The sequence below is a fragment of the Arvicola amphibius genome, chromosome 12, assembly GCF_903992535.2.
Source record: "Arvicola amphibius chromosome 12, mArvAmp1.2, whole genome shotgun sequence".
Taxonomy (NCBI): Eukaryota; Metazoa; Chordata; class Mammalia; order Rodentia; family Cricetidae; genus Arvicola; species Arvicola amphibius.
Window position 1 is genome coordinate 10,273,624 of NC_052058.2, and position 14,451 is coordinate 10,288,074.

Here is a 14,451-nt window from a genome sequence, read left to right on the forward strand (position 1 = left end):
GCTATCGTGGAACTCACTGTGTAGATCAGGCTGGCCTTGAGTTTAGAGATCCTCCTGTCTCTGCCTCTGGAATTAAAGGCGTGCCCTACCTCCCCGGCCAATTTTAAATGCGGGAAACTGGAGGCATGCAGTTTAGAGTTTGTTTCCAGTACTGTTGAACTTGCAGTCCCCGAGCTCTGGTGTCTGCAACATGGTTTTCAGGCAAGCTCCAGACCCGGTCTGGCTAAGCGCTCTCTGGTCTCAGCGGCCGCAATCCCCGGCCCCACCGCCAGGCTGCGCTACGACCTCGGGTCCCCTTCGCGCACCAAGCCGGGGCGGTCCGCGGGGGCAGGAGCGGGGCGGGGCGCCGAGCAAAGGTTGTCCTCAAAGCCCAGGATCTTCTCCGCAGCCCCGTGGCATCATGACGGTGGGCGCCCGGCTCCGGAGCAAGGCGGCGAGCAGCTTCGCGCGCCGGGGGCCCCTGGGGCGATCTCGCGGCGCCGGGGACGAGGAGACGGATGTCATCGTGGAACACCTAGAGGGCGAGGACGATGACCCAGCAAGCCAGGACGATACGCGCGAGGAGGGAGGGCGACGCGCGGGGACCCCAAGCGCGCGCAGAGTGCACCTGGCCGCGCTGCCCGAGCGCTACGAGCCCCTCGAGGAGACCTCGCCAGGCGACAAGCCCAAGAAGAGGTTTCGGCGAAAACTGAAAAAGTACGGCAAGGTAAGTCCCCAGCGTCCGGCCGCCCTGATCCAGACTGAACCGGGAGTTGCCCTGGGTGGAGTTGTGCCCCTGTCGCTGCCAGGACAGTCACTTGAAGGGTGGCGCTGAGCGCTCAGGCTTAGGCGGGCAGGACCCTGCGTTCGGTTGTCGCTGGTGGAAACGGAATGTTGAAGCCGTTAAGTGACTTGGAAACCGTGTCGCTGGTGGGACGTTGCAACCCAGGTGCATGGATTTCCCATCCTCTCCCCGAGGCCACCCGGCCACATGAGAATGTTAGGTGATTCTGTCGTAGACGCCCAGGTCGTGCTAACTCAGCCAGTACACACCTAGCGCCTGTGGAATCTCCCTGCCTCTAAAGCTGACCTCTGCACTTTGAACTTCAGATGTCTGCCTGCCTTTAGCTTAGGTGGTGGGAGGAGGTGGGTGAGCCAGGGGAAGGATGGGGATGGATAGGCAAAGGAATGAGTTTCGTTTCGTGGGTAAATGGTTCTGGTTCCCAGGTGCCCCTGCCTGGAAGTAGAATTACTCTCTTGGCCTGGAGGAGAGGCTATGGGAGGGTGTTTGTTGGGGTGCGGAGGTGGAGGAACCACAAAACTCATTGATTGTGTTCTAGTCAAAGTCCTCCCTGACTGACCTCCTGATTTTAGGGTCCAGTCATCAGTGGCCTTCAGTGGGTGACCTTTACCATACCTGAGGCATTCAGTTTCTTGCTGGGAATTTTGGTTTATCGTTCTTCTGAGTGGTATGGCATTGCCCCCTCACAAGCAGGCAATGATAAAATACTTGAAGCAAAGTGGGACTTTGGTAATACAGAAAGCATTTGAAAGTGAATTGATGATCCGGGGTCCTCCTTGGAGGCTGGCATTTGGAGAGGTTTTGGGGTGACCATTCTGTGCCGGGCATTGTGCATACCCTAGAGATGCAAAACGGAATCCTAACAGCGGGTGGGGAGAGTCCAGGGCTCACCAGGGAGATGTGGCAGAGGTCGGGCACCAGCTCCTTCACTACACAGCAGAGAATTTAGTGATTACTCATCCTGGTGAGGCTAATAAAAATCGGGGACGCAGCCAGACAGTGGTGGCACACACCTTTAATCACAGCGCTCTTAATCCCAGCGCTCAGTAGACAGAGGCAGGCAGATCTCTGTGAGTTCGAGGCCAGCCTGGTCTACAAGAGCTAGTTCCAGGACAGGCTCCAAAGCTACAGCGAAACTCTGTGTCAGAAAAACAAAACAAAACAAAAAAACAGGGACTGTTTCACATCACCCTGACAAGGACTCTAGGCAGAAGAAAAGATAGGGCTTCACCACAGGAAGACAAGACAAGGAACCCCACACGTGTAATCCCAGGTACTGTGAGGGAGGGACAGAGTGATTGAATGGAAAGGCCAGCCTGGGCTATCTATGTGACAATATCCCATCATCAAACAGCTCACCCCGGCTAACACCGAGGTACCAGATCACACTAATTAGCAAAGCTATTCTTAAAAAAAAGCCAAAGTCCACACATAAAGTCATAATGTTGGTGAGGTTCGAGAGACACTGAGCCTTGCACACTGGTGCTGGCGTGTGCAACATGGTGTGCTGCTGTGGAAAGCAACTTGGAGGCACTTCTCCCAGTTGAACACAGGCCTACTCTACGATCTCAGGGTTCCACACCGAGAGATGAAAGAACTGAAGACTGGCCTGGGGGCTGTACAGCTCAGGGGGTTGAGTACTGGCCCAGCATTCACCAAGACCTGGATGGAGCCCTCGTGCTATATAAACCAGGTGTGGCGGTACACACCGGTAATCCCCCACTTGGGAAGTGGAGGCAAGGAGATCAGTGCTCAGGATCTGGTTGTGCAGGTACGGGTGCTCACTTTAAACTTGACAATCTGAGTTCAATCCCCAAAACCTTGGAAAACTGACTCCCACAAGCTCTCATTGACCACGAACATACTGTAGCACACATGCACATGTATGCATACACACCAAACACACTAGATAAATATAATTAATAATTTTTGGAAAATAATTCAAAGTAATTTTTGGTTACCCTAGAGAGTTTCTGGGCTACATGACATTCTAACTTTTTTATAAAAAATAGAGTTAAACAGTACTCAAGCAAATATTTTTTTACTTCAGTTTTTTTTGTGTATGGGTGTTTTGCCTTCATAAATGTTTGTGAAACAAATAATTTTACACACATGTCCACAGAAGTCTCATTTACCAATGGACAAAAAGTGAATAAAATCCAAATATATATAAGTAGATGAACAAAATGTGGGCTAGACACTTTATGTAGTATTACTTAATAGCCATAAGGACTAATATTTGCTGCCATGTGGCTCAACAAGATGGTAAGTGGGGAAAGCCATGGTTCATTTTCTATGAAATGTCCAGAGAGGTGAACCCAGACAACATGATGGTGGCTTCAGGGGCCAACAGGCAGAAGGTTGCCGACTTTGTGTATGGTTTCCTTCTAGGAAGAGAATGTTTTGGAAGCAGACAGGATTGGTGGTTACACTTCATAAAGGCATTCGATGCCTCTCACTTTTTCATTTTATAAAATAATGGATGTAGAAAATAACAAAAACATGCATGTGTTTGGGGTTTTTTGTTTGTTTGTTTTTGCCTTCATGTATGTTTGTACCACTTGCCTCATGCCCACAGAGGCCAGAAGAGGGCATTGATTCCCTGGAACTGGACTTACAGATGGTTGTGAGCCATCATGTGGGTGCTGGGAACTGAACCCAGGTCCTCTGAAAGAGCAGCCGGTGCTCTTAACTGTTGAGCCAGCTCTCTCACTTTAGACTGGTTGGTTTCATGTTACACGAATAGGGGGGTGGGGGACAGACGTAAGAGAGATTTTGACATGAAAAGGGTTTTGTGTTGGTGTTGTTGTTTGTTTTTTCTTGACCAAAACAGTGAGGGAGAGAAGTGGGGAAAGCTCTGGAATGTTACACACTAGCTCAGTAGTCCCAAGAAGTCCAGATGAGATCACAGCCCAAGTGAGGGGGTCACAAGAGCCATCTTGGCTCTGCCTTCTCAGGCCAGCTGAGAAGGTACCAGGCTCCAACAAGAAGGAAGAGGACCAAGGAGGCCCCTTTTCTGCAAAGCCACAAGAACAGTCCAGGCTCCTGCAGAAGATGGGGGTGGGATCCGTGCTCACCTCGGTTGCTAGGCGAGGCTTTCTTTTAGAAACGAATAGCTCTGATTATTGGTTATTACGGAATGTGTTTTCCTTTTGTTCCCATCGCTGTTAACTTCTCAGATCCTTCACCCAAACCCCTTCCTGCTTCTATTTAAGGAAAGTTGTTGGCCTTTGTGCAACATGAAAGAGCAGGCTCCCCCCCCCCCCCGCTGCTCCACCCACCCCCACCAGCATGGTCCTGCCCAGGAGCCAACCCGAACACTGTGCTGGCCCAGCCTTCTGGAAGTCCTTTGTGCCTGGGCCTCTTATAGAGATCAGTGTTCCCAGCTGATTTGAAAGAAATAATTGCATTCCTGTGGCGGACATATTACTGTTAAAATGCTATCCGCTGGGCACTGGGGAAGGAACCTGAGGTGGCGGTGTTCCAGTGTTCCGTCAGAAGGCTGGCTATCTGCTACCTTCTTTATGTTCCATGCCTGAGGAACCCTAGGAAGCTGGGGCTGGAGACAATGAAGCTGCAGAATGAGACAGCCCTAAGAGCTGGGAGGGAGCCTTGCCCCTTCCTCTGCAGATCTGTGGGCGAGATGGATGGAACGTGCCTCAGACTTAGCTGAAAATAATAGGCCGCCCTTGCAGGCACCCCTGAGAGGCATGGAGAGAAGTGTGGTAAGGAAAAAGGATGAAGTTGTGTTCATCAGGAAGCTAGGAGAGGGTTGGAGGGTAAAATAGAAAGTATGGGGTAAGGCAGGCGTGGTGTTGCAGGCCTGTAATCCCAACACTCTGGAAACTGAGTTGGAGGAGCACAGATCAGGGCCAACCTGGGCTACATAGTGAGTGGAACCCTGCCTCACATGTCAAGACCTAGGTTTGACCATCCCACACAAAGAAGGGAAAAGTAGAAGAAATGTTCTCATGTTTAAACTAGAGGTCAAGAGCCAGTCTGCCAGATGTGAGAACCGCACGGCCATCCAGTGGTCGTCTGGCTTTCTCTCACGGCCTTGTCTCTTCCTCTGTACCATCTGATAACAATGAGGGCTGGGCTGGGGGGGATCGTGCATACCAGGTAAGCGTGAGAGCTCAGTAAAAAGTTTGGCACATACTTAAAAACCTAGTTCTGGGGAGGTGAAGACCAGTGTAGACGAATCTGTGAACTCGGTTTCGGAGGGAGAGCTTGTCTCTACACAAATAAGGAAGGTGGAGAGCAATTCAGGAAGACGCTGAGTATCGATCTCACACACACCTCCCCCACCCCGCCAACACACATACCTGGTCATATCGAAAGTCAATACATTAGTCCACGTGGAAGGTTCTAGATGCCAGGGCACCTGGCTGAGGTTCTAGAGCTGTATGCCACTACCCTTTGAGGGGTGGGTGCTCTTTGTTCAGACTCTGGAGCTGATCACCCACCTCAGGTTGTCATCAGGCCTGAGGGCAGCTCAACAGGGGTCTTGACCTTTGAGATCAGACAGTGACGTCTATGGAAAGATGATTTTCTCTTCTAAATCACAGGGGCATGGAGCCCCAGCCCCACTGGGGGGTTGGCTGCCATCTTCTCTGCTGCTCTAGAACTCAGAAGTCCCAGACAATCAAGCCTCCTGTCTAAAATCACCAGGGCTGCCCCTGCCTGGCTCTTTGCTGCTTCCAAGGCCATCTTCCTCCCTTCCAAACCCAGTAGTGTACCCCACCCCCTGTCGCTCCCTTCCCCCTCCGCCCTGCATCTTCTGCCTGACTCCCCCTGCATCCCTCTGCATTAGGATATTCACATGGGACAGAGCCAGTCTTGACCTGATATGCAGGAGACCCCAGGGAACCGCCCATCTGGAGAAGGCTTAGCTGACTCATACTGGCAAAGTCCCTCTTGCCATTTCAGGGAATGCAGTCATGAGTTCTGAGAAGTACGGTGTGAATCTGGGGGCTAGCCTGGCACCCTCTCCCATGCTTTCCCATCTTCAGCATCCCTAGGAGAGGTTCGTTTTATCCCAAGTCCTTTCCCTTGAATAGCGCTGGTGTGCTTGTCAGCTTCTTTGGTCTCTTTGCTTTGTGCTACCCGAAGCTGTGCTTTGACAGCGTTCCTATTAATGCTCTATCTCAGCAGACTCTCCCCAAATGGTAAAGACAGAGTGATAAGTGGCTCTGTTTAAAAAGTGACCAGCTATGGGAAAGAGAGTGTACAACTATCACTAACGTCAGGTTTCAGGTAAGCGGTTTGATTCTGGTGCCATTGGCAGGGATACATGGTATTTGTTTCAAACATGTAAAATTCTCCCAATGACTCTCTTCAACACGTTTATAGAATCCTTTCCTCTCTCTTTCTCTCACACATGGACACACAGACACACACACAGGCAAACACACACACGCACACACACACACACACACACACACGAACATGTCTCCTTGAGAAATGGATAAGGTGGTATCTTGGGTAGACATAGATGTACCAGTTTCTCCCACAGCTTGTCATGACCTAGTAAGGGATTTTGAGGGAAAGACCTTGGTTTTCCCTACAGGCTGGGGTACCTGAGTGGGTACACACTGTAGGGTGGGGACTCTGGCATTCACACCACAGACACTCAAGGGAGAACTCATAGGCAACTCCATATGCTCTCTAGACGTGTTTCTAGCAAGGCATTGTGGATCACAACAACCCAGCATTGAGATAGGATCAACGTGAGCGGAAGGCCAGCCTGGCTTACACGGTATGATCCATGTCAGCTCAGCTCCTGAGTGAGATCCTGTCTCTAAAAAAGAATCCTTGCGGAGAAATAAGAAATATCTCCAACTGATAAATTGCCACCACAACCCTAAGTTACTCTGTAACAGAAAGTCACTGTTTCTTCCGAAAGTTGACACTGTGGTCACCAGCCCTGCTGCATGTGCTGGGCACTGTTGCCAGCGTTTCCCTTGAATAAACCCCTCCATCCTCGTTACCACACAAAAAGGCTACTACATATTCCCATTATACAGACAAGGAAACTGAGGCCAAGGAATGTTGAGGAAAGGATGGAATTAGAACTCACTCCAGGCTGTGAGCACAAGGTCTCTTACAGATTGCCTTTCATTAGAGAGAGGTATAACATGGCGTGAAGGCTTCTGGTTCTGCAGTGAGATTTCATCGGGGAAGATTCAGCTCTGCCCATGACCAGCTGTACAGTCTCCAAGGCGTGTTAACTTCCTGTGATTTCTTCTTTTTTAAAAATTTATTTTTATTTCATGTGCATTGGTGTTTTGTCTGCATGTATGTCTGTGTGAGGATGCCAGATTCCCTGAAACTGGAGTTACAGACAGTTGTGAGCTGCCACATGGGTGCTGGGAATTGAACCTGGGTCCTCTGGAAGAGCAGCCAATGCTCTTAACCACTGAGCCATCTCTCCAGCCTCTGTGATTTCTTCTTGCTGATCTCTTAAGCGAAGGCTATCAAGGACATATCAGTCACCCAAGTTAGGCCAACTTGCTTTGTGCAATGAGAGACAATGCCATAGAGGAATTGTGGGGCACCAGGAGGTGGGCACCCCAAGCGGAGAGTTTAATGAATGAATCTGAACTGGAGTTGCCAGCATTTAAGAAACATCCAAAGTCCGAGGGGTTCTAGTCAGCACGGAGGAGGACCTAGCAATGAGGAATGGAGACCTCAACGGTTCCAACTCTACAAGAAGACAGAACCAATGGAGAGCGTTTAGGAGGAGTGCCCTGTGGAGAAGGGAGAACCAGGAGAAGATGGGTCCAGGTGATTAAAGAGCTCGGGGAGGGAAAAGACAGACACCTCCATGGACCACACAGCACGGAGGTTGTAGGCATCCTTGACCAGGAAGTCCCTGAATGGTTGTGGGCAGCAACCAGTATGAGAGGGAAGAAGTGTGGTGTGGAGTCACTGTCTGCAGGCTTTTTCACTTGGAGAGCAGAGAGACTGGGCAGGAGATGGCCACAGTGACACGTGCCATAGTCTGAGCTGGGGAATGGGCTGACAGGAAGATTAGGATGCTGCTGGAGAAGAGTGTGGGGAAGACGAGGGAAAAGGAGCCAGTTCGTCATGGTTACACTGGCAGGGTGGGAGAAGCCAGGAGCCAGAGCACTGGCCTTGGGGACAACAGGTGAAGATGAACAGGTCCCCAAGGATGTGTGACTCAAGCAATGAGGACATGAACTCTACCAGTGCATAGAGATGGTTGGGGTCAGGGAGGGAAAGTTTGGGCTGCATCTTAGAGAGGTCAACCCACTTGGGCAGCTGGGGTGGCTTCTCCAGGCAATACTGGGTGTCGCGGTGAGTCTCGTGATTGGGATCAAGGATCTTCAGTGGAACCCGGCTGTGTATTCTGTAGCCAGAAAAAAAATCACAGGGCTGAAAGCCACGGAGTGGGAGAGAAGGTTCTGGTCAGTTACTGGATGTCAAAGTCACCAAGAACAACAAAAGAAGTTGGAGGTGGGAAGGGGGATACTGGGGACACAATGCAGTAGATGTTATCCATTAGTGGTCTCAAAGTTCTGATGTAGTTCCACTTTGAGTTCCTGGCATTTGATGTCCCCTGTCCCAGCATCCACCAAAGAGGAGAAGGAGGAGAAAGGCAGCATCCAAAAAGCATTGCCTCCTCCTTACCCTCAACAAATGTAAGACTGTTCTGGAAACACAAAAACGCTTGTGCATATGCAGAACTCAGAGATGGTGAAAACTTCCGGGTTACAAACACATGGGTCAGACCAGAGTAGGCTCTAGGCGCATAGGAAGGGCTAGGTGGGCTGTCTAACAAGGTGCCTGAAGGAAAATTTGACCCCGCCTATGATGGCGCTCACATTTCCAGCTGGGGAAGCCGGGTGAGTCTCGGTTTAAAACAACAAAGGCGTTTTAGTTCTTGAGCTGGCCGCCTCCATGCTGTTTCTAAGAAGAAGGCTTGAGAGTTATCTGGAAATGTGCTGTCCTTGCGCCCACTTGGCAAGGAGAATGCCTGTTGTGAAGCAGGGGTGGGGACGCAGGGCACTACGCATGTGAAGACACCGGGCATCCATAGTTTGCCCTGGGTCCATGAGGGCAAATGAGTCTCTCTGTGTGTCACAGTGACTTGTGGAAGAGTCAACAGGTTGCCTCACCTAACTTTTGCTTTTCTCTTTCTAAAAATAGAATTTCGGGAAGGCCATCAGCAAAGGATGCCGGTACATAGTCATTGGCCTGCATGGATTTGCTGCTGCCTACTCCTCCCCGTTTGGAGTGGCCACCAGCGTGGTGTCCTTTGTGCGCTAACCGGAGCTGCAGGGGCAGGCATCACCAAAAATGCTTCTGCCCCAGGGGACAGTGTGAACCCACCAGCACTTCGGACTCTAACTCACAGGAACTCTGAAGATGGACTCTACTTTATGCTCCATTGTTGAACTGGTTGCCAGACAGAAGTAATCCCCGCTCATTCGCTGAGCCACTCGGTTCTCTTGGACATGGGTGGATCCGGGGATCAGATCTGTGGAGATTTAGGCCAAGATCAAATTGGGGATAGGGTTAGTTTGCTTCCTGTACCGGCTAGAGCCTTTCTGGGGGTACAGGCAAGCAGACTCGTGGCAGGTCTGGGGTCTGAGCCATGCGGGTCGTGGGCAAGTTGTGAGGGGGGAGGATGCAGACCTCTAATGTGATAGTTGCTAGGTTCTGGAAAGGTCAAGATGGGCACGCCTTCCTTGATCCCCTCACTGAGGGCAGTGAGGGAGCTGCTTCTACCGGCTCTCTCTCCTCCATCACTGCTTTACTAAGCTGTCATCGCGAGTTTAATTACAGGTTTGGGAAGACAGAAAGACGGAAACTGTCTTTGAAGACCACGATCCTTTGAAACCCGTGTTCACAGCTGTGTGGGGACTGTTGAAAGTAGATCAGAGAGTGTCATCTTCATAAGTGTTTCATAACTGCGCGCCTGGCAATGAGGAAGGGAAGGCAAGTTCAGAAGCTGGGAGGCTGCAACAGGTGCCTTCCGAGGCTGAACCTGGTCCAGCTATTGTGTTTGGAGCAGGCAGGACTCCTGCAGGTGTGACTGTCCACACCAGTTCACTGCTGACAGGTGCCTAACTCCACCATTTGATTGAGAAGAGAGGGGTGGGTAAAGTGGAGAGAGAGAGAAGGAAAGGAGAGAGAATTTACAAGTATATTTAGTATATTTGGAGGAGCAACCAGTAAGTGAGAGATGGGCATGAGGAAAGAAGAAGAAAAGCCAAGGACGACACTGGAGAGGCAGTGAAGTTGTGGAGCCAAGGACACATGCTTGTGATGGAGATTTCTTTGGGAGGGCTGAGCTGCTTGTGTGGGGGACTAGGGGAAGCTGGGGGACCAGAGGCACAGTGGTGGGTAACACTTCTTAGGCCAGTATCTCACTTGGATTCAAAAGTTAGTTAATGTAGGCATGAGTCCGAGACTTGACACCCGCCGAGGGTGGCTCCTTGACTAGCATTGGGTGCTGCGAGAACAAGAGAAGAACCCCTCTAAAGGGGCGAGAACAAGAGAAGAACCCCTCTAAAGGGTAGGATGTCTGGGACACTGCACTGCTGGGTCTCACGACTATTTTTAAAGTTGTTCATAAAGGGCCCTTTCACCATGACCCTTGGGCAACCCTCCAGCAGGCCAGGGTTTCAACTTTGCTTCTAGAGTATTCAAGTCCCAGAACAGATCTTGGAACCTCTCTTCAGGATCAGTTTATTAGCCTAGGAGACACGAAGAAAGCCAAGATGCTCATCCCTTACCCGCTGGGCCCAACCATCAGGCACTGGTGAATGGGGAGGGTGGAAAGACAGAAGAGGAGCAGGTGAAGGAGACAGTAGCGGTTGCCCACTTAGACTCAGCCTCCCCTCTGGAGGCTCCTGTTGAATTGCCCAGTCCCTGGAACTTTATTCCTAGTAGTACAAGCAGGTTATATGCAGGGTCACACATGTGACGGGATGATGCTTGCCTGGTAGGATGGAAAATGTAAAGGTGAATAGGAGAAAAAGCCACATGCAGTTGACTGGAAAGAATCAGGAATGGGAAGCTTGCAAGATGCCTCCCCTGCCACCTCCTGATAGCGGAGAGTCCCAGGGAGTCCACGACATCCTGCTAGGTAGGGAGAAGTGTGACCCAGGGACGGGATGAACAATCAAAGATGCTTTCTTTCCCTGGGAGTCTTCCTCCCCACCTTCCAAATTGGAAAGTCAGCACAGCCAGGTCCGTCTGGCCCTGTGCCTCTCCAAGTCTGGCTAAGAATTAACTCAGAAACGGCCAAAGTCAAAAGCTAGTCCTGGGACTCGCCAGGCTCGCTGGAAGGTGAACTTCAGCTCCTGGAGCAGACTGTGTGATCTCATCCCATGTGTGGGACTCGTGGTTTGTGTTGCAGGCCGCCCATTGTTGCTTTCCTGTGTTTCCTTGTTTGGCAGCAGGGCCCACACCCTGCTGCAACTGAATTTAAGAGCTTAGCTTTCCCATTACTGACGTCCAACATTTTTTTTTCCTGTATCCCTATCTTGCCTTGTGGTGTAAATAAAAGCCCGAGATTGTCTGGTTTCCCTATGTGTCAAGGACTGTGCCTTCCCTTGCTCTTTCCTGGGGTTCCAGCAGGACCTGGGAATGTAGGGCGGTGGGCGATCGAGCCGGGAACCCCCCCCACACACACACACACACCTGCAGTGTTAAAGGCTTCATTCTTTAGAATCCCTCAGGACAGACTCTAAGGTGGGGAAGCCACAGCCCTGTTTCAAATGAAAAATTTCCAGAACCTTTGACTTCAGTGTGGAGCCAGAAGGCTGCATTCTCCACAAGCAAGATGCTTCTGATCTCTGGCTAGGTTGGGAAATGCCTCAGCTAATGGGGCTCCAGGGAGGGAGACTGTGCCAGCAGAGTGGGCCCTGAGTGACAGTCCATACTGGCATGTTGGCACACACCGCTACTCACTGAATCCTCACAGAAGCAGCAGTAGAGGTTAAGCAAATAGGCAAACAGGCAAGCGGTCTTGGGTAGCCATCGGCTTATCTGGTGAGGCAGGTTCAAGTCCCTACCTGTTGGGAATGGCATAGACCTATAGCAGAGTTCCTTCTTACCTGCAGTGATGAAGTGAGTCTTTTGCCACCTTGGAATGCCATCCCATCTCCCGCCCCAGGATGTTTCTCTGCCCAGCGCCTGTGTCTGATCAGAGAAGTACCAAATGACATCTGTGACCAAGAAGCAGGACTTGAACCCAGACCTTGGTGGCTTTCAGGGATCGCTGTGGCCATGGGACCATGTTCCAACTAGGCCAGTGGTTCTCAACCTTCCTAATGCTGTGACCCTTTAGTACATGCAGACCCTCATGTTGCCGTGAACCCCAACCATAAAATGGTTTTGTTGCTACTTCGTAACTGTAGTTTTGCTACTGTTATGACTCATAATGTAACTCTGTGTGTGTGTGTGTGTGTGTGTGTGTGTGTGTGTTTTATGGTCTTAGGCGACCCCTGCGAAAGGGTCATTTGGCTCCCCAGAGGGGTCACGACCCATAGGTTGAGAACTGCATTAGGCAGTCCCCGTTCAGAGTTTGTATTCTGATTATTGTTCCTGGTTCCGCCTCTGCAGATGGGCAGAGAAGTGAAGAGGACTCACAGTACCTAAGAGTTTCCTGGTAAACTTAATTTGGGATCAAATGAAGACACAGGTTCCCCCAAGGAGTGGGGGACCCCCTTGATGTCACTGTAAAGGCTGTCTTTCAGGGACACCATGCTTTCCCCAAAGGCAAATACGAGGAAATAAAGTCTCTAGCTCCCTTAATCATTTGTAGAAAAACGTGGAGGAATAAATACTGGGTTTTGTTTTTAGATTCGGAGGCAAAAGTTGTTTTTGAGCCAAATCACTCCACTGCACATCACAGCCAAAGGGAAGGCAGATCTAAGATCTCCCATGGGGCCCGGTGCCAAAACCTAGCAGGAACACCAGCCTGAGCAGAGCTCAGGGGGCGGGGGCGGGGCAGGAGAACAAAGGCCCTATTGGCAGGGCCGGTGCCAAACCTGCCCCCCTGGGGGGCTTGGAGCTCTGACCTGCCTCTCCAGCTCCTGAGGGAGCCTTGTTGGTACCTTGAGGACTGACTGGGCTTTTTAAAAAAGTTTCTCTCAGGTGATTTCCTCTTCTGTCCCTGGTGGCAAGGCTTGAAATAGATGTATCTAGTTCAAAGCAGACAGAAGTCTAAGCCAGGACTGGGGTGTTGATCAGCAGTGGAATGCTCGTCTGGTGTGTGCAAGGCCTCGGGTTCTGTCCCCAGTACTGCAATAAATATATAAGTAAAGAAACGGATTGAATAGGTTATTAATTAAATAAACATCGGAGCCAAAGGACTGGGTGGAAATTAAATTGAAAGGCCACGCGTCCTTCACTGGCTCTTCAAAGCCAGGGTAAATGGTTTCCACCCGGGACTCCCTTCACTCTTGATTGAGATAAACAACTTATTTTTGGTCTTGGCTTGCTCCAAGAGAAGTCCAGAGTTGTCTCAAAAAGAGAATATGGTGAGAAAATGTGGGGAGGTAATGGGTGGGAGGGAAATAATAGAGGCCAAGAGGGACAGAAATCAGGAAGCATCATGAGCCAGGCTTGGTGGAGCATGGCTTTCATCCTAGTACTTGGGAGGCAGAGGCAGGAGGATGTCTGTGAGTTCAAGGCCAGCCTGGTCTGCAGAGAGAACCAGAACTACATGGAGAGACCCTGTCTGAAAAAGAAGAAACCACTACATTCATGCATGAAATTGTCAAACTTCATTTTAAAAATTGAAGGAAAAAAAAAAAAACCACAGTGTTGAAATCACCTCATTTGCTATTTATTTATTTTAAGCATTTATTTAAACATGTTTATAAATTTATCTTCTTTAACTGCTTACGCTGAGGAGAAACTAGCATATAAGTTAATTAGGAACTTTGTCTATAACTCGTATTCCTTTAAACAAAATCAGGCTTGAATGTGTCTTTCGGTATTTAATTTAACTGGGTCTTCATTTAACAGGGTTTGCAAGCCATCCATGGAGGCCATGAGCCCTATCTGCCATCTGCTGTGTTGGTCACAGATCTGGTACAGGGATCAGAAGAGAGAGCTAAGCTTCATGTACAACCCCAAGTTCAGAAATGAGGTGCTGAGAACGTTTGGGTGTCATAATTCACTCAGCACTCATTCTCATCCTCAAGCATCACATATGGGGTTTATAGATGGGCAAAGGGGAAACTCAGAAACTCATGGAAGGAGATCCCGTGCTGCATCCAGGTGTGTCGCTCAATTTCTGGTTTTTGTTCGGTTGGTTGGTGGTGGTTGTAACAAAGCATCCAAGAAAACAAGTTACAGGCATAAAGATTGGTTTTGACTCCTGGCTTCAGAGTTCTCATGCCAGGGCTCTGTGAGTTTTAGGACTGTGGTAAGGCTGTCAGGGGGGGAAAAAAACCCACTAACCTCAGGTAGCCAAAAAGCTGAGAAGAGACACAGGACACGGTCAAGTTACACCCTCCTAGGACCCTACACCCTACTCTCAAACCCCTCCAGTAATACCATCAAACTGTATCCATTGTTGTTAAACCCACCAATGACGTCAGTCCTCATGACCCTTCATTCCCCCAGAGTCTCACCTTTGAATGATCCGCACTGGGAGCTGTCCCTGTTGGAACTACAAAGGCTCA

The 14,451-nt window shown here is 50.2% G+C and overlaps 1 protein-coding gene across 1 annotated transcript; it reads left to right on the plus strand.

Moving 5' to 3' along the window:
- Positions 1-340: 340 nt before the first annotated feature.
- C12H1orf115 (chromosome 12 C1orf115 homolog) lies at positions 341-11,338 on the plus strand. The gene is made up of 2 exons (XM_038349189.2): positions 341-706; positions 8,954-11,338. Exons 1-2 carry the CDS (start codon positions 401-403, stop codon positions 9,071-9,073), a joined length of 426 nt encoding a protein of 141 aa, XP_038205117.1. The 5' UTR covers positions 341-400; the 3' UTR covers positions 9,074-11,338.
- Positions 11,339-14,451: the final 3,113 nt, after the last annotated feature.

Bases quoted from the DNA above. Each gene is read 5' to 3' on its own strand.
- C12H1orf115 (XM_038349189.2), top strand. From the start codon at position 401: ATGACGGTGGGCGCCCGGCTCCGGAGCAAGGCGGCGAGCAGCTTCGCG. The intron at 707-8,953 runs GTAAGTCCCCAG...TTCTAAAAATAG, and splicing joins AACTGAAAAAGTACGGCAAG to AATTTCGGGAAGGCCATCAG.